This window comes from Mobula hypostoma, chromosome 20 (assembly GCF_963921235.1).
Source record: "Mobula hypostoma chromosome 20, sMobHyp1.1, whole genome shotgun sequence".
Lineage (NCBI taxonomy): Eukaryota > Metazoa > Chordata > Chondrichthyes > Myliobatiformes > Myliobatidae > Mobula > Mobula hypostoma.
In genome coordinates this window covers 19,819,428-19,845,412 of record NC_086116.1, presented here as the reverse complement: position 1 = coordinate 19,845,412, position 25,985 = coordinate 19,819,428, and the positions used below count along the sequence as shown (strand labels likewise).

At 43.0% G+C, this 25,985-nt stretch overlaps 1 protein-coding gene across 4 annotated transcripts in view; it reads left to right on the top strand.

Moving 5' to 3' along the window:
* Positions 1–25,985, top strand: part of LOC134359363 (proton myo-inositol cotransporter-like) — a 169,136-nt gene that overhangs the window by 57,709 nt on the left and 85,442 nt on the right. For all 4 annotated transcript variants that reach the window (XM_063072499.1, XM_063072496.1, XM_063072495.1 and 1 more), the window contains one exon: positions 24,646–24,854. In XM_063072499.1, the coding sequence (XP_062928569.1) occupies positions 24,646–24,854 (209 nt within the window). The remainder of the gene's footprint in view (positions 1–24,645; positions 24,855–25,985) is intronic.

Genomic DNA, 25,985 nt, shown 5'->3' with positions numbered 1-25,985 from the left:
GTCCTCACCTACCACTCCACATCCAGCACATAATACTGTGCTGTGTAACCAGCCTTCTCTAATGGGATCCCACCACCAAGCACATCCTTTCTTTTCTTGCCCCCCCACCCCCCAATTTCCACTTTCCACTTTATGCAAGGATCACTTCCTATATGACTCCCTTGTTCATTCATCACTCCTCACTGATCTCCTTTCTTGTTACTTGTCCTTGGTGGCAGAATATGTACGATACCTGCCTCTACGCCGCCTCCTTCACTACCATTCAGGGTCCCAAACTGTCCTTCCAGGTGAGGTGACAATTCACCTGTGAGTCTTTTGAGGTCATCTACTGTATCTGGCGTTCCTGGTGCGGCCTCCTGTATGTCAGTGAGAACTGGCATAGATTGGGAGACCGCTTTGTCGAGCATCTATGCTCCATCTGCCAGAAAAAGCGGGATCTTACGATGGCCACCCATTTTAATTCTACTCCCCATTCCCATTCTGACATATTGGTGCATGGCCTTCTCTACTAACACCCAGATCGGAGGGGCAATACCTTGTATTCTTTCTGAGTGGCCTCCAACCTGATGGCATGACCATGGATTTCTCAAGCTTCTGGTAATTGTCCTTCACCATTTTCCCCCATTCCTGTTTCCCTCTCTCACCTCAACCCCTTACATGCCCATCATCTCCTGGTGCTGCTCTCCTCTTCCCTTTCTTCCATGGCCTTCTGTCCGCTCCCATCAGATTTACCTCTTCTCCAACCCTTTATCTCTTTCACCAATCGACTTCCCAGCTGTTGACTTCACACCCCCCAGGTTTCACCTATCACCTACCACCTTATAGTACTTCCTCCCCTTCTTCCACACTATTGCTCTTTTGTCCTTTTTTTCTAGTCCAAATGGAGAGTCTTGGCCAGAAATATCACCTGCTTACTCTTTTCCATAAATGTTTCCTGACTTGCTAAGTTCCTCCAGAATTTTGTGTGTGTTGCTTGGATTTCCAACATTGGCAAACTTTCTTGTGAATCTGTATTGCATATTTGTCTATTTTGTGCATTCTACTGGTTTGCAGCAGCTGTCCATAAACCTATGAACTCATACTGGCAATCTGCTTAACTCTCTACCAATTTGTATATGCCTCTAATAATAAAGCAGAGCTGACAAACTTTAAGGCTTGTTTTCCAGCTTGAAGTATTTTTTTCCTTACCAGACTTTGGATTGCTTCTGTTCTTTCCAACATGAATGTCAGTGACCAGATCCTCGCTCTCCCTTGCCTTTATCATTTTTTAGGATCAGTTTAAGATTACTTACATAGTTAATGAACAACGAACTATCAAGTTTATGCGTGCCATGGACTGTACCTGTTTTGCTTATTGATGAATTTCCCACAATTCTTATCCAATATTTTATCTTGGTCCAAGATGTCATGATGAAAATACTGACCCACTCTCTGACAGTTGATCATTATTCATAGGTGGTTGATGTATTACACCATTCATCAATTTCAGTCAATGTAGTGGGATCTGTGTGTAGGGGAGATATTAGCCATGCTTGTTGAAGAAAGAGGGTGATAGAACAGTTTGGATGCCAGCTGTCAAAAATAATGTCATTCTTAAGTTCTTTTACAAAATACTGAGGGGTTGGCGGCCAAGTGGAGTTGGAGTGGAGGTTGATAGTTTCTTGATTAGTCAGGACGTAAAAGGTTATGGGCAGCCATCATCATCAATATTTGCCTTGTATGATGTGGGTGATCATGGTCTTGAACATGATTATTAGCAAATTTTTCTACAGATGTGGTTTGCCATTGCTCTCTTCTAGGTAGTGTCTTTACAAGATGGGTGCCCCCAGCCATTATTAAAATTCTTCTCAGATTGTCTGGGCAGTGGTTGCATAACCAGAACGTGAGATATGCACAAGCTGCTCATACGACCATCTACCACCTGCTCCCATGGCTTAAAATGATCCTGACAGGGGGAACTAAGCAGGTGCTAGATGTTGCCCAAGGGTGACCTGCAGGCTAGCAGACGGAAGGAGCACCTTACATCTCTTTTTGCAGAGATGTATCTCCACTGCCTCCACCCAGTTATGGGGAAGAGTCAGGAGAATGGGGTAGAGGGAGAATAAATCAGCCAGGGTGGAACAGATTTGATGGGCCAAATGGCCTGATTCTGCTCCAATATCCTTTAGTATTTAGTAATCTAGCCCCAAGAAGACAATGGATTTGTGTCATACAATGAATAACTAGTGCAAGGTAAGCCTGCTATTAATATCAGGGAGCATGGGTAGTTGACTTACTGGGCATAAGGATTTGTGCTGCCCTTTTAGCCCGACCATATTAGTACAAGGATAGGAGGAGTGGGGTGAATTCTATTTGCATTTGAAGACTATCGGGTCAATGTTACGATGTCAAGTCTCATAGTCACCATTGCAGCATAAGAATCTGCCCCATAGTATTTCAACAGCCTGCAATGGCTGTAAACTGGTTCTTGGTAAAGATGTATGGAAATTAAGAGTTGAGGGGAAATTGAACATAATTGGTGTTTGCAGTCTATAATATCATACAGCAATGGCTTTTTATATTGTGCCAATCAGGAATTGTAATCAGTTACGAAGGCCACAGGAATGTGAGTTGAGTGAATGTGGAATTTGGGTTGTGTTTACAGGTATTTCACCAAGATGAGTTGTTTATGGACAGGCCAGGCAGAAAGAACCCTCTAATGCCTTTGATCTTCTGTTTTGTAGTTGGTGACCAGTGGTGTTTCTTCATTAAAAAGGAGACTCTGCAGTAGACAGTCCTGAGCTTTTTGAGGCCTATCCAACTGAATGTTACCATTAAACAGGCCTCAAAATCGATGGATCCCAGGTGGCAGACTCAGGTTGTGAGTGTGGTTCCCCTTTAAGAAAAGCAAAAGTACAGAAGGCATGCTGAACTACAGACTTAATTGAAATGTAGAGGCCTTAACCCACACTCCCAGCTATCCTGGAAAATAAAATTGAAGACCTCAGATTGCAGAACCAGAGGAACATGAGGGACTGCTGTGTACTTTGCGTCACAGAAACGTAGCTCACTTCCACCATTTTGCAGCCTGAGGGTTTCGCCATTGACCACAAAGACAGGACTTCTGAGTCTTTTAAAGGTAGAGAAGGAAGATAATTGATGATTAACTCATCGTGATGCACAGACTTGGTGGTTCTGCCTCACCTGACTTATAACATCCAGCAGTCAAGTGTCATCCATTTTATCTGCTTGGGGAATTTTCTGCCATCATCCTGGTAGCAGTATATATTGCACCTCTAGCCAACCTCAGGCAGGCACTGGTGGAGCTGCATTCTGTGATCAGTAGTCGCATAACAACAGACCCTTCCGTATCTTTGCAGAGGTTTTCAGCCAGGCCAACCTGAAGTCTCTGAACAACTACCACAAATGTATCACCTGTGGAACCAGAGGAGCCAGCACACTTTACCACTGTTGCACCATTATCACAAATGCTTAGAGTGCCATCCTATGCCTGCACTTTGGAAGGTCCAGTCATCTACTGTACTTCTATTCCAGCCATGCACTCAGAGACGAAATGCCACAGTATCCTTGGTGAGGACTGAGAAGATCTGGTCAGTGGAGGCACAAGAGCACTTACAGGACTGCCTTGAGTCAGTGGACTGGGCAATATTCAGATTTTCATCTTTAAATCTGAATGAATATGCCACACGTGTCACCAACTTCATCAAGACTTATATGGATGAATGTGTGCCTTCGAGAACGTAGCCGACAAACCAAAACCTATGTATGAACCAGGCAATTCGTGTCTGCTGAGGGCTAGATTTGTAACATTCAGACCAGTGATCCAGATCTATACAGGAAGACTAGGTATGATGTATAGAAGGATATTTTAAGAGTGGGGAAAAATCCAATTCTGATTGAAGGTAGAGACAGAATCAGGCTCTTGTACAAAAGGGGATAATGACGCATTCTGTTTCTGGTGTTGCCACAAACCGATGGTCTCACTTTAAAGACTCTTGTTATTTCATGCTCTTGCTACTTATTGTTATTTATTTATATTTGCATTTACACTGTTTGGTCATTGATCCTATTTACAGTTACTGTTCTATAGATATGCCCATAAGAAAAAGAATCTCAGGGTTGTATGTGGTGACATGTATGCACTCTGATAATAAATTTTACTTTTAACTTTTGAACTTTACACATCAGCTCCAGCAGGGTTTGAAGGCCATTGCTGCCTACATCATGAATTGCTGTGATGTTTCACTCCCAGATGAGCTCAACGTCTCTTATGGATGCTTTGAAAGCGAAAATAAAACTACACCTGTGCGAATCCCCATAGCATCTGGTGACCTAGTGATATGTCTTGCAGGCTGACATTAAAACATCTTTCCAGAGAGTGAAGCCTTGCAAGGTTCCCGGTCCTGATAGTGTACCTGGTAGTGTTCTGAAGACCTTTGCTAACCAACTGGCTGGTGTGTTCAAGAACATCTTCAATCTTTCACTGCTGAAGTCAAAGATTCCCACTTGCTTCAAAAGGGCAACAATCATATCAGTGCCCAAGGTGAGCTGCCTAAACACCTAGTGCCTAGTTGCACTCACTTCTGTTATGATGAAGTGCTTCTGGAGGATGGTCATGGCCAGAATCAACTCCTGCCTAAGCAAGGAGCTGGACCATTGCATTTGCCCATCACCATAATAGGTCTACAGTGGATGCAGTCTCACTGTCTCACCAGTCTGCCGTGGATCACCTGGACAATAGCAATATCCACGCAAGGCTGTTGTTTGTTGATTACAGCTCAATGTTCAATACCATCATACCCTCAGTACTAATCGTCAAGCTCCACAATCTGGATCTCTCTAACTCACTCTTCAACTGGACCCGTCTTCTTCAACAGGAGATCGCAATGACTGTGGATTGGAAATAATTTTTTTTTTGTGTTGACAATTAACACCTGGCACTTGTGGATCTGTGCTTTGCTCACTGCTTTTTCTCTTACAACCACAACTGTGTGGCCAGGTACAGCTGAAATGTCATCTATAAATGTGCTGATGACACAACTATTGTTGGCAGATTTTCAGATTGTGACAAGTATACTGGAGTGAGATCGATCAGCTGGTTGAGTGGTGTTGCCGCAACGACCTTGCACTCAATGTCAGTAAGACTAAAGAATTGTGGACGAGCAGGGGAAGTTGAGGGAACATACAGTTGTCCTCATTAAGAGATCAGCAGTGGAAAAGGTGAGCAGATACACCCAGGAACTTGAAAACATCTCTGAAGATCTAGCGTGGACCCAGCATATAAATGCAATTTTAAAAGAAGAAGGTATTGCAATGGGTGTATCTCATCAGGAACTTGAGGAGACCTGGTATAACACTAAACACTCACAAATTTCTCTAGATGTACTACGGAAAGCTTTGTAACTGTTTGCAGTACCATCTGATGGAGGCGCCAACTGCATGGGATCAGAAGAAGCTGCAGAAAGTTACCAACTCAGCCAGCTCCATCATGGGTACTGGCCTCCCATCGAGGACATCTTCAAAAGATGATATCTCACCAAGGTGCCATCCATCATTAAGAAGATTGCTACCATTAAGGAGGAGGTACAGGAGCCTGGAGACACATTCATCGTTTTAGGAACAGCTTTTTCTCCTCTGCCATGATATTTCTGACTGGACAATGAACCCATGTACATGACCTTGCTGTTCTATTTTATTTTTGCTCTCTTCTTGCACTAATTTATTTTTAAATGTATTTCTTACTGTAATTTATAGCTTTTATTATATATTGCAATATACTACTGCTGTAAAACATCTAATTACATGACATGTGCCTATAATAATTAAACCTGATTCTGACTCTGGTCAGAAATCATCTCAAGTAGCTGAGGAAACTGCATGATCTGATGTCTGGGTTATGTGACGCTCATCAGCAGGTTGCCTTTATAGCTTAGGCAGTTGCTCTTTATGCCATGGTGGTTTGAATGAAGTTGCTTTAGTGGACTGATATTGCAGAGACACCGTGGTTGTTATTGAGCTATCTGCTGTATATGGTCATTAATCATCTGTATGTTCTCAGAGTGGAATCCAGTTCTGCTGAGGTGGGGATTCTGTGCATGCAGTGAGTAGCAGAAAAACTGACATCTCAGCAAAAAAGGCATGTTGTTTGCTTGATGCTCTGTGTGTGTGTGAGAGAGAGAAAGAGAGAACTTTTTTTTCCTTAATGGACTGTCTGAAAGCACAGACTGCTGCCAACAACACAGGATATGGTGAACATTTATCTCAATTCTGATTTGAATCTGCTGCATAAATGATTATTTCCACAGTCACCTGAAAAACCCATAGGCATTCTGAGCAGTAGCATTCATGGGGCTTGCCAGTTCATAGGCCCCGTCTCAGTGCATCTAGAGGGGTCCTATGTAGCAGGATGTACACAATGTACATACATACATATGCCCTTGAGGGTTAAATGTCTGCCATTCGTAAAGGCTGTTTGATTTTGTTCTAGGGTATGAATAGTATCAGGCTGACTGGTCTGTAGTTAGTAGATCCATTATACTGCATTATGCTGCCTTTGTTTGAGGTTTAATTATCTGTAGGTCACTTTCTGTTGGTCTTGTGTAACCCCAAGGTTCAGTGGGCTGCGTTTGTCCAGGGAAAGACACACTCTGGCCCACCAAACTTGCAAAAGCTGTTTGTGTGGATGGTGCGTGATGGTTTTCCCCTATTACAAATCAGTACCACAAAATAAACAGTACACCATATACAATTAAATGATTGAGCTTTATAATTAATTTGACTAGAGGGTTAGTAAAGAAAAGGGCCCATTTTAATGAAACAGTCTAATGAGCAAGTTGGAGCTCATGACTTTCCTGTCCGTTCATTCTCCATTGATGGTTTTGTTTTTCTTTCTTCTCCACCCCCTCTCCCCCCACAGGCATCGTTGACTCCCAATCCCATTCCACGTCCACTCAGTCCTGCAGTCTGCAACCTCTCCATTCTGGCATCTTCTCTCTCCATCTTCTGCCAAACCAAAGCCTGCAAATACCTTCTCTCAGGCACACAAATGCTGCTGCTACAGAGAAACCATTACATTAGTAGTGAAACCTTAGAGTGTTGCACTTTTTTTTAATTCCCCCCCCCCACTAAATTTAGACATGTCCTCATGATGTTGAGATAATTCGTCAACCCTTCCTGCAAAGCACAACGTCCAACCCAGATGTAAAAGGCAGTGACATAGCTCCCCAAAGCAGTAGGGGCCATACTCTGTTCCCCTGGTGCTACATAGGCTAGCTCTCCAGTGGCCACCTGATTCTGTGAGACCTCTGTTACCCCCTCATCTACCTCTTTATGTTCCAACAATACTGGGGATACTTATCTACCTGGCAAGGCCTCCCCAGCCCATCACTCATGCCCACCTGCATAACTGACCCCCCCCTGTCCTTTGGCTAGGCCTCACTTCATCCCTTGCAGGGTCCTGCTGCAACCCAGGCTGTCTACCGATTTTCACCTGACACAGTGTGAGAAAGTTTGGGAGTCTCTTTCTCAATCATTGGATAGTTAGCAAAAGGCAGCATATATCACTCTTCCATGTTCCATGTCCCATGTCCTCACCCTCCGAATCAGTATCCCTCTCGGGTGGGGGCCGGTCTAGCCTCTCCTGCTGTTGGTCCTGCAGTCGCCTGCGCCGTGCAGAGTCCTCTTACTAGGTGTAGGCTCCAGGCTGGTCTCTGAGTCAACCTGCACCTCTTGTCCCAGAGTCAGAAGGTGGTTCTGATGGAGAATCTTGACAGGCCTATTCCCATCCTCTGGTTTCACCTGGAAAGCTGGTAGGTTTGACATCTGATATGCCGCCACAGCGCATAGCCGCCCAGCGGTCAGCCAACCTGTGCTTCCCAGGTAACCCCAAGTTCCTTATAGACTCAATCTTCCAGCAGGAGTTGGGAAAGTCTCACCTTTTGATCATACCTCCTCGTTTTTCCTTGATTCTGCTTGGCAGCCACGACCCCAGCTAATTCATAATCCCTCTTCAGCTCCTTTCTCATATTAGACATATACTTCAGATAAGTCTTCGGTGATAAATCGTCCTCGTCAGTCCAAAACAAAAGTCAATAGGCAACCTCGCCTCGCGTCCAGGCATCAGATAATATGGCAAGTACCTGGTAGCTTCATTTTGTGTACAATTATAACTGTGAACCAGATGCCCAATATGTTGACTCCACCTGCTCTTGCTGATCTCCAAGGTCCCGAGCAAGTCTAGCAAAGTCCAATTAAACCTCTCTGGCTGGGGATTGCCCTGTGGGTGATAAGGCGTGGTCCTCAACTTCTCGACTCCAAGCATGCCCAGTAACTCATGGATGAGTCTGCTCTCGAAATCCCGTCCCTGATCTCTATGTATCTGCCTGGGGAGGCCACAATAAATGAAATACTTCTCCCATAACACTTTGGCCACTGTGGACACTTTCTGGTCCTTGGTAGGGAAAGCCCGTGCATATCTGGTGTCATAATGTCTGATGACTAAGACATTCGCTATTTTGCTGGCATCAGGTTCTATTGACAGGCAATCCATACACACCAGGTCCAGGGGTCCCGCACCCTGCAAGTGGGACAAGGAGGTGCCCATGGTCTTCTGCTGGATGCAGTGAATGCACGACTTGCAGTATTCTTCAACCTTTGGTGTCATTTGGGGCCAGTAATGTCTGAGCAATCCATGGGTCTTTTCAACCCCCAAATGTCCAGAATCATCATGAAGTAACTTCAACACAATCCTCCAATACTTCTCCAGCAGAACCAGCTGGGAATTCCGAGGTCGATCCAGAGGTGACCTGACCCGGTATAGGATCTGGTTTCCACAACTCCAACCGAGGTCATTCTCTCAGTAATGGAGGCACTGCGGCGTGTTTCGTCTTCTCTGCCTGAGACATGTCTCCCTTTTCAACCAATGCCTGGGTCATCTCACTCAGCCACTGCCACTTCCCCAGGACTCAATTTCGGCAACTGATTTGTCTTCAGAGCAGTCATGTTACAGTAAACTTCTGGAATGGCACCATCAGAAGTTGCTAATTGATCTATTACTTTTCATCTTCCTTCCCCGTGATGGCAAACTGACATATGGCCTTCACCCCGTCGCAGGAACACTCTCCCACTTGTTGTCCCTGTCCAGCCCCTCATGCTCCCATCGCGACAAAACATCAGCAACAATGTTCCTGTTTCCTGGTCGGTACTTCAGGCTAAAATCATAGGCAGACAACGTCACCAACCATCGATGGCCTGTGGCATCCAATTTTGCTGAAGTCAGGATACAAGTTGGAGGATTGTTGTCTGTCCTCACCTCAAACTTGGCACCATAGAGGTAGTCACTCAGCTTATCCACCCCAGCCCATTTCAACGCCAGAAACTCCCACTTGTGTATGGGATAGTTTTTCTCGGAGGGCGACAGACTCTGGCTGACAAACACAACAGGTCTCAACCTGGTGCCCTGGTCCTGATACCCTCTTGGCTGGCGTCCATATATAGTACATACAGCAAGTGGGGGTCCGCAAAAGCCAGCACAGGCGCCTGGGTCAGCAGCTCCTTCAGCGACTGAAAGGCCTCTTCACACCCCTCCATGTCCTCATCCTCCGAATCAGTATCCCTCTCTGGGGTTGGGGGGCGGGGTTTGGCTTAACCTCTCCTGCTGTTGGTCCTGCAGTCGACTGTCTTCTCCCATCCGTATGCAGTACATACGGCAAGTGGTGGTCCATAAAAGCCAGCACCAGCGCCTGGGTCAGCAGCTCCTTCAGCGACTGAAAGGCCTCTTCACATTTTGCATCCCAGCTCTGGCTAAGATACTCTCTACACTCCCCTCCCTTTCTTCCCCTCCCTTTCTTCCCCTCCCTTTCTTCCCCTCCCTTTCTTCCCCTCCCTTTCTTCCCCTCCCTTTCTTCCCCTCCCTTTCTTCCCCTCCCTTTCTTCCCCTCCCTTTCTTCCCCTCCCTTTCTTCCCCTCCCTTTCTTCCCCTCCCTTTCTTCCCCTCCCGAGGGTAACCACACAGAAACTGATTCAACAGGTGACTCACTTTTGTGTAGACCTTCACGAACCTCCGATAGTAACCACAGAACCCGAGGAACCCACAGTCTGGGATCTTGGCCAGGTGGTCACCACCTCTATCTTAGCTAGATCGTAGCTATTCCATCCTGTGAGACTTTGTGCCCAACATAGCTAACAGACGTTTTGCAGAGCTGGCACTTATCCAGGGAAAGTTTTAACCCTTCAGCTTTCAGGCAGCCCAGCATCTTCAGTAGCCCTGCTTCATGTTCTTCCAAGGTGAACCCAAACACTATGAGGTTGTCCAGATCCACCAATACCTCAGGCAAGTTCATATTCCCCACCGTCTTCTCTCTGACCTGCTGGAAGGTTTCAGGGGCTTCAGATATGCCCTGGGGCATCCTTTCGAACTGGAAGAATCCTAGGGGTTATATAAATGCCATTTTCTCTTTGGCCTCCCTCATGGGGATCTGGTGATATCCACTGCTCAAGTCCAGCACACTGAACCACTCCGCACCACTCAGACAGGCCGGCGTGTTTTCTATCCTTGGGACCGTACACTGGTCAGGGATGGTACGCCTGTTCAAAATCCTATAGTCCATGCACATCCATATCTTCCCATCCTTCTGGCCACTACAGTTGGGGAGGCATAGGGGCTTCAGGACTCAGCGATGATCCCAGCTTCCTTCAACTTGCACAAATGCTGCCGAACAACTTCCACCTCTGTAGGGGCCAGTCTTTGTGACCTTTCTCTAAATGGGGTGTCCTTGGTCCCCCGGAAGTGTGATGAGTGCTCTTGGAACAACCCACATCAAACTCGTCAGTGGAATAGACACCTTCCAGCTTCAACATCTTCTCTACCAACCTCCTCTTCCAACCTGCAGGAACCGGGAGTCCCTGAGGTTGAATGACTCGGTGGTCAACTCCACCTCCACCCCCCCCCCCCCCAGTACAATAGTTTCTCCCTGGCTTGTCTCACAGGGACACTAGGCATTACTGTCACCAGGAACAGATGTGCCAGGGGCATCCCTCGCTTGAAGGTGACCTCCCTCTTCATAGTGTTCCTGACAATCACTGTCATCCTGCCTGCCTGTTCAACTGAGTGCTTCTGCAGTTCGGGCCTCACAAGTACCCTAGTCGGAAATCCTGACTCCCGCTCGCTGTCTTCTGGAGTGTCCACTAAGAGGGCCTGGCCCTCAGGCACTCCAGGAAACTTGGGAATTCCCATCACTCTCCCTACTTCTCTAGTCTTAACATGATGGGCTTCAACTGGGTGAACCATACAGTCCCTCATCTAAATTCAGTATCTGGCCCAATGCAGCCACACACTTCCTCAAATGCAGCTCAAAACACTGGGTGCATGGACAGTGTTCCCAGAAAACTCTCCCCGGCCTTCTTGCAGGCCCCCAGGAGTCTCCTCACAAGAGGGGTGTTGGTCCCCACCAGAATTGAAATGCTGCCCTTCTCGATGGGGTCCGGACAAAACAGCACTGATGTATCAAGGGCCCTAGCCACTCCCACATCAGCCTCTGAAAACACCAGCTTCACTGACAAATAACCATCATACAGATAATCACCAGCACGAAGACTCCAGATCTCCAGTGCACTGAATGGTGTGAATGGTAAATGCTTCAGATACCGGTTGTTGCACTTCCTGCCTGAAGTGTCCCTCTTCACTGCAGTTATAACATACAAAACTGGCCATCCCCCCATCCCCCTTCTCACAGAACCCTGGCCACCGGCAGCCCTCTGCATAGTCCATCCCCTTAGGGGGTCCACCTTCAAATCTGTCCCATCATATGGGGGGGGGGGGTGGTCCATACCTGCTGTAAACACCTGGAATATCTCAGTTCTGAACTCTGCCACAATTTCCTTTACCATTCCAGAGTTGGGCTAGCTGTGGTCACTTCACCACAAGCGGCTGCGATATTGGACTGTACCCTGCTGACGGAGCCCTCCCGTGCCTCTGTCCTGTTCTCCTCCTCCCATACCTCTCCGATCAGCTCAACGAAAAGGGGGGTGGGGGTGTGTCTTACGATGCAGTCGGAGACCCCAAGCAATCGGGTCCTAGGACTGGGCACCCTTTGCTACCTGGTCCATTCTTAACTGATCTGCCTCCACTGCCTGAATGACCCCTCTGCGCCGCAAATAATTTAGCTGCCTCTCTAGCTGAAAAATGTAAGCAGAAAGCTTCTCTCCCTTCTGCTGCATGTTCTGAAACCTGTCGTGAGCTCCATAGGGTTTCCTTTCGTACCAAATGCATTCTCCTATGCTCTCAGGTAATTGGCAGTGTTGGCTTGGGGGTATTGAGTTTTAACAGCTCTCACCACGTTAGCGGCCAGTTCCCTCAAGCTCTCAACCAATCTCTTGTTTTACGTCATCAGAGCACAGCCACTCAGCTAGAACTGAGAGGTTTGCTCCCCTCAAGTCTCATACTCCTCTTCCCCCTTGACAGTGGGCGTTATTCCAGAGAATATTCTTAGCTTCTGCTGGGGACCCTCGGCCTGTGTATCAGGCCACTTACTTGGCAGAGAGGTGAGGGTTGATGCCAACTCAGAACTCGCACTCTTTCACTGGGGGACAGGGACTAATTAGACATTCCAAATCCGACTACTCCTTCCCCTCACTCCTCAGAAATGATAGAACCTGGTCTTTGAAGTCATTGCCCCTAGCTATGGGAAGCTCGACTTTTGACATGACCCACTCCACTACACCCCCTCCTCCCTTACAGTATGGACCCGCCATGGCCCCACCTCACCTGGGGCACCGATAGTAGCTGACAGTTCCACTGCCATTACATCAGCGCTAGCCTGAACTGTCTGTGCCTGCTATTTTATCAAACCACCATCCTGCAACTGTTGAACATTGACTTCTCTAACTTCCGCTAATGCCCCACCTCCCCCTGTACCCCATCCATTATTTATTTTTATACACACATTCTTTCTCTCACTCTCCTTTTTCTCCCTCTGTCCCTCTAACTATACCCCTTGCCCATCCACGGGGTTCCCCCCCCCCCGTCGTTCTCCCTGGGCCTCCTGTCCCATGATCCTCTCATATCCCCTCTGCCAATCACCTGTCCAGCTCTTGGCTCCATCCCTCCCCCTCCTGTCTTCTACCATTTTGGATCTCCCCCTCCCACTTTCAAATCTCTTACTAGCTCTTCCTTTAGTTAGTCCTGACGAAGGGTCTTGGCCTGAAACGTCGACTGTACCTCTTCCTAGAGATGCTGCCTGGCCTGCTGCGTTTACCAGCAACTGTGATGTGTGTTGTATCCTGCAACTGTGACTGCCAAGAAGTTAAACAGTACTCAAAAGTCAAATTAACAATTCATCCAGTGTACTGATATCTACCCCACTCAACATGCATGTATTAGTTACCGGTAACCCCATGTAGGCACACCACTGCTCCACCCTAGCAGCATCCATACCAGCACAGACTTAAACACACAACCCACTGGTTCAATGCTCAGGGTAATTACACAGCATCCAACGGAATCAATCGCGGATGAGCCCCCATAACTGTGACCTTCAGGTTTGGCCCACATGTGTTTGTCTAGGGGGAAACCGCCTCCGGCCCAGCCAAACTTAAGAAATCTTGTTTGTGTGGATGCTGTGTGATGTGTTGCCCAGTTACAAATGTGTACCACAAAATATCAGACTGAACACCATATACAATTAGACGATTTAGCTTTATAATTCTTAATCTGACTATAGGGTCAGTAAAGAGAACAAAAAGGGCCCATTTTAATGAAACAGTAAATGTGCACGTTGGAGCTCACAGTTGTCCGTCCATTCGTTCCCCATCGACCTCCTCCCAAGCATTATTGACTCCTGGACCTTTACTCCAAGTCCACTCCATCCTACTATTTACCAGCTCTTTCCACTTGTGTCTTCTCTCTTCATCCCTCGCTGACCAAAGACCGCGAAACCCTTCTCACAGACACTCAAGAAACAACAGTCCTCTCATTGGATGGCATACATTCCAAAGCCCCATTATCTCCATTCATAACCCAAACACTGCTGCGACAGAGAAACCATTACATGTCGAGGAACCAACTAGAGAGCAGGCTATTCTAGACTGGGTATTGAGCAATGAGGAAGGGTTTGTTAGCAATCTTGTCACGAGAGGCCGCTTGGGTAAGAGTGACTATAATATGGCAGAATTCTTCATTAAGATGGAGAGTGGCATAGTTAATTCAGAAGCAAAGGTTCTGAACTTAAAGAAGGGTAATTTTGAAGGTATGAGATGTGAATTAGCTAAGATAGACTGGCAAATGACACTTAAAGAGTTGACGGTGGATATGCAATGGCAAGCATTTAAAGATCGCATGGATGAACTACAGCAATTGTTCATCCCAGTTTGGCAAAAGAATAAATCAAGGAAGGTAGTGCACCTGTGGCTGACAAGGGAAATTAGGGATAGTATCAATTCCAAAGAAAAAACATACGAATTAGCCAGAAAAAGTGGCTCACCTGAGGACTGGGAGAAATTTAGAGTCCAGCAGAGGGGGATAAAGGGCTTAATTAGGAAAGGGAAAAAAGATTGAGAGAAAGCTGGCAGGGAACATAAAAACTGACTGTAAAAGCTTTTATAGATATGTGAAAAGAAAAAGATTGGTTAAGACAAATGTAGGTCCCCTACAGACAGAAACAGGTGAATTGATTATGGGGAGCAAGGACATGGCAGACCAATTGAATAATTACTTTGGTTCTGTCTTCACTAAGGAGGACATAAATAATCTTCTGGAAATAGTAGGGGACAGAGGGTCTAGTGAGATGGAGGAACTGATGGAAATACATGTTAGTAGGGAAGTGGTGTTAGGTAAATTAAAGGATTTAAAGGCAGATAAATCCCCTGGGCCAGATGGTCTGCATCCCAGAGTGCTTAAGGAAGTAGCCCAAGAAATAGTGGATGCCTTAATGATAAATTTTCAAAACTCTTTAGATTCTATACTAGTTCCTGAAGATTGGAGGGTGGCTAATGTAACCCCACTTTTTAAAAAAGGAGGGAGAGAGAAACCAGGGAATTATAGACCGGTTAGCCTAACATCGGTGGTGGGGAAAATGCTCGAGTCAGTTATCAAAGATGTGATAACAGCACATTTGGAAAGTGGTGAAATCATCGGACAAAGTCAGCATGGATTTGTGAAAGGAAAATCATGTCCGATGAATCTCATAGAATTTTTTGAGGATGTAACTAGTAGAGTGGATGGGGGAGAACCAGTGGATGTGTTGTATTTGGATTTTCAAAAGGCTTTTGACAAGGTCCCACACAGGAGATTAGTGTGCAAACTTAAAGCACACGGTATTGAGGGTAAAGTATTGATGTGGATAGAGAATTGGTTGGCAGATAGGAAGCAAAGAGTGGGCATAAACGGGACCTTTTCAGAATGGCAGGCAGTGACTAGTGGGGTACTGCAAAGCTCAGTGCTGGGACCCCAGTTGTTTACAATATATATTAATGACTTAGATGAGGGAGTTAAATGCAGCATCTCCAAGTTTGCAAATGACACAAAGCTGGGCGGCAGTGTTAGCTGTGAGGAGGATGCTAAGAGGATGCAGGGTGACTTGGATTGGTTAAGTGAGTGGGCGAATTCATGGCAGATGCAATTTAATGTGGATAAATGTGAAGTTATCCACTTTGGTGGCAAAAACAGGAAAACAGATTATAATCTGAATGGTGGCTGATTAGGAAAAGGGGAGGTGCAATGAGACCTGGGTGTCATTGTACACCAGTCATTGAAAGTGGGCATGCAGGTACAGCAGGCGGTGAAAAAGGTGAATGGTATGCTGGCATTCATAGCAAGAGGATACGAGTACAGGAGCAGGGAGGTACTACTGCAGTTGTACAAGGCCTTGGTGAGAACACACCTGGAGTATTGTGTGCAGTTTTGGTCCCCTAATCTGAGGAAAGACATCCTTGCCATAGAGGGAGTACAAAGAAGGTTCACCAGATTGATTCCTGGGATGGCAGGACTTTCATATGATGAAAGCCTGGATTGGCTAGGCTTATACTCTCTGGAATTTAGAAGATTGAGGGGGGATCTTATTGAAACGTATAAAATCCTAAAGGGATTGGACAGGCTAGATGTAGGAAGATTGTTCCCGAAGTTGGGGAAGTCCAGAACGAGGGGTCACAGTTTGAGGATAAAGGGGAAGCCTTTTAGGACAGAGATGAGGAAAAACTTCTTCACACAGAGAGCAGTGAATCTGTGGAATTCTCTGCCACAGGAAACAGTTGAGGCCAGTTCATTGGCTATATTTAAGAGGGAGTTAGATATGGCCGTTGTGGCTGAAGGGATCGGGGGTATGGAGGGAAGGCTGGTACAGGGTTCTGAGTTGGATGATCAGCCATGATCATACTGAATGGCGGTGCAGGCTCGAAGGGCTGAATGACCTACTCCTGCACCTATTTTCTATGTTTCTATATTACATTAGCAGTGAAACCATTACATTGTAACCTTGCAAAGCATTACACTTGCATAAGTTTAAAAAGTAGAGCTATCAATAGAATGAATAGCAGTCTGTTATAAAAACAATAGACAACAAAGGTTTTGTTTCCTGAATACTTTTGAGTGTATCTTACGGATTTTCATAATGAAATTTCCCTTTCAAGCCTCTTTTTTTAAAAGCCCTATATTTTCTTATTTCTATTCCTAATTCGAGTTGATTAAAATACTGCCCACAATGTAAACTGAAAAGTTTTCTATCTTGTCCAGGCATTCTTAGGCAGGGTGGATGCTGCATAGCAGGACGGGTTTTAGAAAAGCTATAAAAGTATCATGCACATACCGTTCCATGCATTGTGTTTACACATATATTGGTTTGCAGTCATGTTGACATACGTGCTGTATATGTGTTTCATATTGTGTGTACTCATAATGAAGTAATTGTATTTTTAGGAGTATTTGTGATAGTAAGAGGTCTTATTAATGTTGCAAAGAGTGGGAATAAAAGGAGCCTTTTCTGGTTGGGTGATGGTGACTTGTGATGTTCCACAAGGTTCTATGTTGGGGTCGTTTCTTTTTACATTATATGTCAGTGATTTGGATGATAGATTTGATGGCCTCGTTGGACAGATTAGATGAATGGGCAAAGAAGTGGCAGATAGAATACAGAGTTCGGAAATATATGGCCGTGCGCTTTGGTAGAAGAAATAAATGTGTAGACTCTTTCCTAAAAGGTGAGAGAATTCAAAAATTGAGGTGCAAAGATATTTGGAGAGTTCTTGTGCAGGTGTCTCTGAAGGTTAATTTGCAGGTTAAGTCAGTGGTGAGGAAGGCAAAAATGAGATGTTAGCTTTTATTTCAAGAGGACTGGAACATAAAAGAAATGACATAATGTTGAGGCCTTATAAGGCACTGGTGAGGTCTCATTTGGACTATTGTGAGCATTTTTTTTTGCCCTCTTATCTTGGAAAGGATGTGCTGACATTGGAGAAGATGTCAAAGGAGGTTCACGAAAATGATTCTGGGATTGAAAGGCGTATTATATGAGGAGTGTTTGATGGCTATGGCCCTGTACTCTTTAGAATTCAGAAGAATGGGGGCGGGGGTGGAATCTCATTTGAAATCTATCGAATGTTGAAAGGCCTTGATAGAGTGGATGTGAAGACGATGTTTCCTATGGTGGGGGAGTCTTCAGACTCAGGTCATCGCCTCAGAATAGAGGGATGTCCATTTAGAATGGAGATGAAGTTCTTTAGCCAGAGAGTGACAGATCCATGGAATTCATTGCCACGGACAGCCACGGAGGTCAAATCATTCGGTATATTTCAGCAGAGGTAGATAGATCCTCGATTAGCTAGGGCATGAAGGGGTGTGAGGAGAAGGTAGAAGGTTGGGGCTGAGGGGGAAGTGGATCAGCCATGATAAAATGGTATAGCAGACTCAATGGGCCAAATAGCCTCATTCTGCTCTTAGATCTTATGGTCTTATGAACCTCAGATCTCCTCCAGCTTGTACCCCTAACTACCACCATCTCCCCTGTTCAGACACTTATCTGTCTTTGGGCCCTGCCTTCAGCCCTGGAAAAGGAACATTTTAGTGTTGTTTCACTTGGCTCTGCTCTTTCTAGAAAGTCATTGCAGCATTAAGCATGTGTCTGTTAACTTTTAGAAGTCATCAACTATTGTCCAAAGAGAAGTTATGGCATTGGTGAAATATTCTGATCCCTTCATACCAGCGTGTTCATAAATATAATGGATATTGGAGAAATTTTCAGAACATAAATAAGAATATTGTAATAGTCAATATTTAAATTTATAAAATCATTGCTTTTAATATTCAGTTTCAACAAACTCCATTAATTACTAATAGAATCGGAGATCAATACAGCATAGATACAGGCCCTTATTGTACCTGCTTCAACCAATTCCTCTGACAGTTTGTTCAATATTCTCTCCACCCTCTGCATGGAAATCTTGCCCTTGATGTCCCTTTTAAATCCTTTCCCATTCCCTTAAAATTTTGGACTCTCCGACCTTGGGGCGGGGTGGGAGAGAGGAAGACAGTTACCATTCAATGTAGCTGTGCTTTTCATGATTTTAAGCATCTAAGGTTGTCCATTATTCTCCTGCATTTCAGGGAAAGAAGACCTAGCCTGAGCAAACTCTCACTGTAACTCAGGTCCTCTAGTCCTGGCACCATCCTTGCCAATCTTTTCTGATTCTTTACAATATAACCACATCTTTCTTAGAACAAGGTGACTAAAAGTCTACACACTATGAGTACGGCTTCACCAGCGACTTGTACATCTGCAATATTATGTCCAACTTCTATAATCATTTCCCTGACTGATGGAAGCCATTAGTGCCAAATGCATTTTTGAGTACTGTCTACCTGTGACATAATTTTCAATCAAATATTTTGTCCATTACATCACCTGTTGCCCTAAATGTTTCATTGTTTTGATATAAATGTCAAGTTATGGTAAAATTGTATGACACTACAGAACCAGAAATATAGACTAAGGATGCGCTATTTAGAAAGGTTTTCCCACACTTATTTGCCCCTTTTTAAAACTATTCATAACTATCATCATAGTGGTACTTCCAATCATGATAAGGTATTTGAGGCTCTTTAAAAATTTAGAGCGGTAATGAAACAACCTGCAGTTGTAAAACACAGAAATAACAGTAAGTTATTTGAATTATTGTAGTTTATACCCGAGGTTCCATCAAGTCAGTAGCCTGGTTGCTACAAGATTAGCAAAGCTGATCACAAGGAATCTGGCATTCCAAGAGACATGTCAGACCATCATGTGATATTATAGAAATGGAAACCCTTGTTCCTAATTCAGAAACTATACTGTAAAACACTTTTATTTGGTTGATCCAACATTCCACTTTCGTTTGGCTCAGGATTTTTCAAACTCATGGAAAATTGGTCTCCCTTTGCTAAATCCAAATGACTATGAAAATCTTACACAGACGCAGACCGATTACTGTCCCATCCGTCAAGTTGAAGAGCACAGATTGGTTTAAAAACTGAAAAACCCCAAAGCTGACTGTGATTTTAATTCTATTACATTCAACATACTATGTTTAACATTTCCTTTTATGCTTTTCATTGTGTGGTTAAAGTTGCAATCTGTGCACTTAAATCTGCGAAAGATCAGCAGATTTGTTTCACACTTCGACTGTACCTCTTCCTAGAGATGCTGCCTGGCCTGCTGTGTTCATCAGCAACTTTCATGTGTGTTGTCCCCCAATATCAAGTTCTTTTTAAGCTGGTTGCCTGTTTCAGCAGAATGCTATTTCACAATAAGTGTGAAACAAACCTGCTGATCTTTCGCAGATTTGTGTTGCTTGAATTTCCAGCATCTGCAGAATTCCTCATGTTGATATTGGGGGACATGGTTGAAAGGTAAAAGCACAGAAGAGGGGCCAAATTCCAATGTAAGATGAGAATATTAAAGTTTGCCATTGAGGCGTATTTAGGATTTACTGATGGCAAATTTGAATGGGATATTTAGTTTCAGAAGATTTGTGTACACTTCCTTTACTAATCTTTGAAAGTGGCTTGCTGAAAAGAAAGTAGATACTGTACTTATAACAGGAAATATTTTTCTGTTTTCAAGTAATGGAAGCAGTTTTGATGGCTTAATCTTTTCATGCAAGACAATTATTGCTGCCCACAAAACATTGCTGTATCAGTGCCATTCTTGAGGGGCTGTGCACCTGAAAGAGTTGTTCTCAATAGAACATCTTTGGAAGTGGAAACTTGTTATTGAAACAGGAAGATTGTTTCCATCCATTTACCTTTCCAACATTTTGGTGTGGAATTTGGGGAAAAATATTGTCTCAATCAGCAGTTAGTGAGTATCAGATGATAAATGCAGTTTCATGACAAGATTGTCAATATCCCTGGTCGGGCAAGGAAAATTCACAAAAATTACTCTCAAAATTTGCAGTTACAAAGTACAATTTGTGTATACAAACAATGTCTAAGTTGAATTTGGGATGTGTAGCAAGAATATCCTGCCATTTTAAATTTTATTGTTTTCTATAAATGCATACAAATAGTTGTTTTCAACATACTCTATTGTCGCCAAACAATTGATATTAGAATGTACAATCATCATAGCGATATTTGATTCTGCACTTCCCACTCCCTGGATTACAAATCACTAATAAATATTTAAAAATTAAATTATAAATCATAAATAGAAAATAGAAAAATGGAAAGTAAGGTAGTGCAAAAAAACCGAGTTGCTGGTCCGGATGTTTGGAGGGTATGGCCCAGACCCAGGTCAGGATCCGTTCAGCAGTTTTATCACAGTTGGAAAGAAGCTGTTCCCAAATCTGGCCATATGAGTCTTCAAGCTCCTGAGCCTTCTCCCGGAGGGAAGAGGGACGAAAAGTGTGTTGGCTGGGTGGGTCGTGTCCTTGATTATCTTGGCAGCACTGCTCCGACAGCGTGCGGTGTAAAGTGAGTCCAAGGACGGAAGATTGGTTTGTGTGATGTGCTGCACCATGTTCATGATCTTATGCAGCTTCTTCCAGTCTTGGACAAGACAACTTCCATACCAGGTTGTGATGCACACTAGAACAACATGCCACCTTAATGGAAAATTGAATTTTAAAACATGACTATGTTGGAGGGCAAAGGCTACATAAACATATTTGGTGTGAATACATTTTTAAATGGGTGTTTCCACCTGAATATTTCTTATAGATATTAGTGGTCAACTATGAAATGTCTTTGGGCCACAGTTGGGCAACACATGGAGATGGAAGCTTGAAAAAAGCAAAAAAAAAACTAATCAGAAGAGAATACAAGTGTGCGCCGCTTAATGTCCATTCGGACAACGTCCGATTTCATATACGTCCGTAGTCCTGATCAGAAAACGTGACGTAGTGGACGTAACCAATCTCGTGTATCGTGCGTCTCTTGAGTGTAGTAGCGTTATCTCTGTTTAATTTTCTTTTGAAAATATTACTGTAAAGTACATTATGGCTTCCAAATGCAGGTTATTCGACCTGAAACTCTTTCAGTGGAACACTGAGGAAGTTGAGAACAGTGATGTGAATGATCCAGATCATCTTTAATAAATTGTGTGTGATATGGGCTAAGAAACTGTTTACATAAGTTTAAAAAGTGAAAAAAAATTAGGGTTAAAATGAAATAAAATTATAGTGTATGTATTATAATGTACAGTATACAGTTTTAGTGTAAGTTGCCTATTTAGTCAATACAGGTAAACTACAGTACTCCATATAGGTTTGCTAAGTATATAATATGGTGTTTGCACAATGTCCAAATCACTTATCGTCCGATTTCACAGAACGTATCGTGGACGTTAAGCGATGCATACCTGTAGAAATAATTCTCATGGTTCACAATAGTAGATAGGAATAATATAAACTTAATGACACTGTTTCATAAAAGGTACAGTTGGAGCATGACCTGGATATATATGTGCGAGCATGTGAAGGGTAGGCTGTGTAGATTATTAAAAGGAGCGTTGATACTTGACTTCATAACAGTGTGGTGTGCAAGTGCATTGGAGATGTTGAAACCATGTAGAAGCTACAAAGAATGTTTCTGCAGATGAAATACTTAATTTTTGTGGAGACATTGGAGAAGCTGGGATAATCTTGGTTTTAATAATTTAAAAGAAAACAATGATAAGCAAGGAAGGAGAAACAATTTCCTTTCATTGGTTGATAACTAGAAACCATGAATTCAAAATGATTGGCATAACTAAATATTTATAGGAATTTTGAATGTATTCTCCCCTCAGGAATGTGGATTGAATGCTGTTGGAATGTCCAGAAGGCAATCAAATGTACTTCAGGAGGATTATGGATAAACGTTTGTGGGATTAAACTACAAATTTTTTAATGAATTGACATGAGCATGGTGAATTGAATAACTGCTTAAGTGCTGAAAGATCTGATATCAAGAGCTATGTGAAACACTAACCTAATGTCAACATCTAGGAAGATTTCAAAGTTTTGCCCAAGGTTTTTTTAAAAAAAATGATATTAACTATGATGGTGCAGAATATCTGGGAAGTCCCCTTCTGAACAGAGAATGGGGATGGTTTCATTTAGGGTGTTCACAAGCATAAAAGGCTTTGATAGTGTAAATAAAGAAATGGCTTTCAGTAACAAAGGATTTGTAGAGAACCCAGAGTTAAGGTAATTGACAACAGAATTGAGCTGTCAAGAGGCAAAAATGTTGAGAGAAAAAGTGACAATGCATTTTAGATTTTTTAAGTGTTTTTTGAAGATAGTGAAAGCAAGTATCTTGGGAAAGGGAATTTTCTGGATTTGCAAGGCAATGGGGAATTAATGGGGGCAGAGGGGGGAGGATATGTCTTCTTTCCAAAGTGTTGCAGGTGAAATATGCAAAATGGAGGCGCTTCATATTGTGTTCATCTTTGTCTCGAATATTCAGAACTTACAATGGGGTGCACCTTGAGTATATTCAGAAAGTATTAAACCTCACAACCAAGTCTTAAGGAAAAAAAATAACAACTTTAATTTTATTTCGATAACATTGCATAATTCCACTATGTCACAGACATAACGTTTTCAATTACTCCTTACTCTGAATCTCAGTTTCCTCTTTTTCTGTGATCTCACTTCCTAAATGTCAAATGTACATTTTTTGACTTGTAATGTGTATTCAGGTAAGTATTGGGACAATTTCTTGGCCCAGCTCAACGGTATCCTCTGTCAGGCCCCCCTCCTTGATACTGTATTTAAATTTATAAAGATTGTAATGATTAGCTTTATTTGACACATGTACATAGAAACATGCAGTGAAATGTGTCGTTTGCTTCAACGACCAGCACAGTCTGAGGATGTGCTGGAGGCAAACCACATGTGTTAAAATGTCTCAGGTGCCAACACAGTATGCCCACAACTTACTAACCCGAAACTTGTGTCTTTGGAGTGTGGGAGGAAACCGGAGCACCTTGAGTATACAAATTTCTTACAGACATTGTTGGGAATTGAACCCTAATTGCTGGCACTGTAAACATCATGCTAGCCTCTAGGCTACCATGCTGCCACATGGCTACAAATTTGTAGCTGTCAATGCTTACTTGTATTTTGTCTTGTTAAATTAAGCTCTTCCCTTCTTTCCATATTTATGACCCTTCTGGTCTGGCAACCTCCAAGCAACACTTTCTGAATTTTTAGATGAAATCTTTTTGTTACTGTAGCCTTTTGATTCTAAAAGGTCTGATACATTTGACCATTTCCTCTGCTCTGCAGCAGTATTGCTTGTCTTCCTTCTGTTCACTGCCATCCAACTTTATTTTAAATGACATCTCCAGCTGTACAGGATAAAAGGTCTACTTCAGCTGTAGCCTAATTATCAGAGAACCCTCATCAGTATGCTATTCCACAGTAGTTTATCGTTGACTTGAAATCAACTTGCATATGTGGTGACGATCATAAAAACTTTGTCTGGCTCCTTGCAGCTATTATACTATCCAATTAAATCCTTAATGAGTCTGAGTATTTTATGACTTTATATGACTGGGCCAAAGTCAATTGTGGTTCCTCCCAAAATTGTATTCTTTGCTTCATTAGTCTACTTGGTTTCTTGCTCACCCTGATTTCAACACAAAGATGTGTATTTGATTGTTTGCATACCATGTCCTGCCTCTAAAACAGGATTTCCTAAACCTTTAGTGACAACAGATTTTACTGAACTTGCATAATATTTAAGGTTCTATATTATTTGCAGGTTACCATTAGTAACTCATAAAGCTGCAGCATACATTAATTCCACCTTGTCATATTTCACCTACCAGTCTGTTCATCTCTCATTGTTCTCCTTACTTAGCTCCTTGTCTTCCGTATTTATTCAGCAGTATTCACTCTGATTCACAAATTAATCAGTGACTTCATTGTAACTGCCTTAATATATAACTCACTATATGTTAACTTATTCAACACTATTTGCAATGCCGTGGCTTCGGCTGAATTTGATAAGTGCACTTGTTTTCAAAAGTATAGTAATAACTGTTTGTACAGTGCTTGTATATTGTCTGTTGTAATTGTATCTCGCTTTACCCATTGAAACACATTTTACAGATCTATAATCACTTTGTGGTTGTCTGATGGCTGTCAAGAAGCTAATATGTTCATATACTCTTATTATTGTAATTTTTGTTCCAGATACATGCTTGGGCTTTCAGGTATTCCAGCTATTATTCAGTTCGTGGGATTCCTTTTCCTTCCAGAAAGTCCACGATGGTTAATGCAGAAAGGAAAGACTCAGAAAGCACGCAGAGTACTGAGTCGGATTCGTGAAACGCAAAATATTGAGGATGAATATGAGTCCATCAAAAATAGCATTGAGGAAGAAGAGCGAGAAGCAGGAGAAGGTAAGCTTCTGAATGAAAGTTAATTATTTCTTTGCTGTTTTAGAGTGAAGGGAAGGATGCCAATAGTTAAAGCTTTGGTCTAGTGTTAACTGACATCAAGGATCAGATTAGTTGAGTATTCATTTTACTCCTCATTATATTAAGGGAAAGGGAAAATATATCTGATCTTTTAGCTCAGATTTTAAAGAACAATAGATTGAAGTAACTACAAGTTAAATGTCTGAAAAAATATTTGTGCTCTGAATTAATTCAAGCATATTTTGGAAGGTGCATTTTGTCAATGTTAGCAAAGCCTTGAAGTAAATTTATTATCAAAGTACATAAACAGTATGCTACCATATTACTTAATAATTTTCTTACAGGTATTTACAGGAAAAATAGACACACAATAGAATTTATTTAAAAACTATCCATATGTACCAAAGATGGCAAACTGTGCAAATAAAAAATATACCGAGAACATGGGCTATAAGTGGGTCTGTAGGTTGTGTAATCTGTTCAGAGTTGTGAGTGAAGTTATCTATGTCAGTTCAGGAGCCTGATGGTTGTAGATAATAACTTTTCCTGAACCCGGTGATGTTCGACCGAAGGCTTCTGTACCTCCTGTTGGTAGTCCAGAGAAGAGAGCATGGCCTGAATGAAGCAGTTCTCTGATGGGTGCTGCTTTCTTGTGCCAGTGCTCCATGTAAATGTACTCTAAGGTAGGAAAGGCTTTGTCCTTGATGGACTGGGCTCTATCTGCCACTTTCTGTAGTTTTTTTTGTTTCGGGGCATTGGTATTTCCATTCCAGACCGTGATGCAATCATTTAGGATACTCTGCACTGTGCATGATAGAATAATCGAAACAAAATAGATGCTGCCTCCAAATGTTTAGAATTACACTACAGTCAGGTAGTTATTTCATTTGAAACTATAACAGTGAGTGAATTCTATAAACTTTTAAAAGGAGCTGCAATAATAAATTGTCAAAAAGAGGTGACTAGTAAAATCATTTTTTTAAAATTAAATATTTCTGAAAGTTGTGCAATTCAAGCATGATATTTTTTCCCCCCACCATTTTTGACATGTTCAAAGTGCCTAAAATAAAAAAAAGTCTGCCATTTGAAGTGAAAAGAGAGAGAGATGTTTAA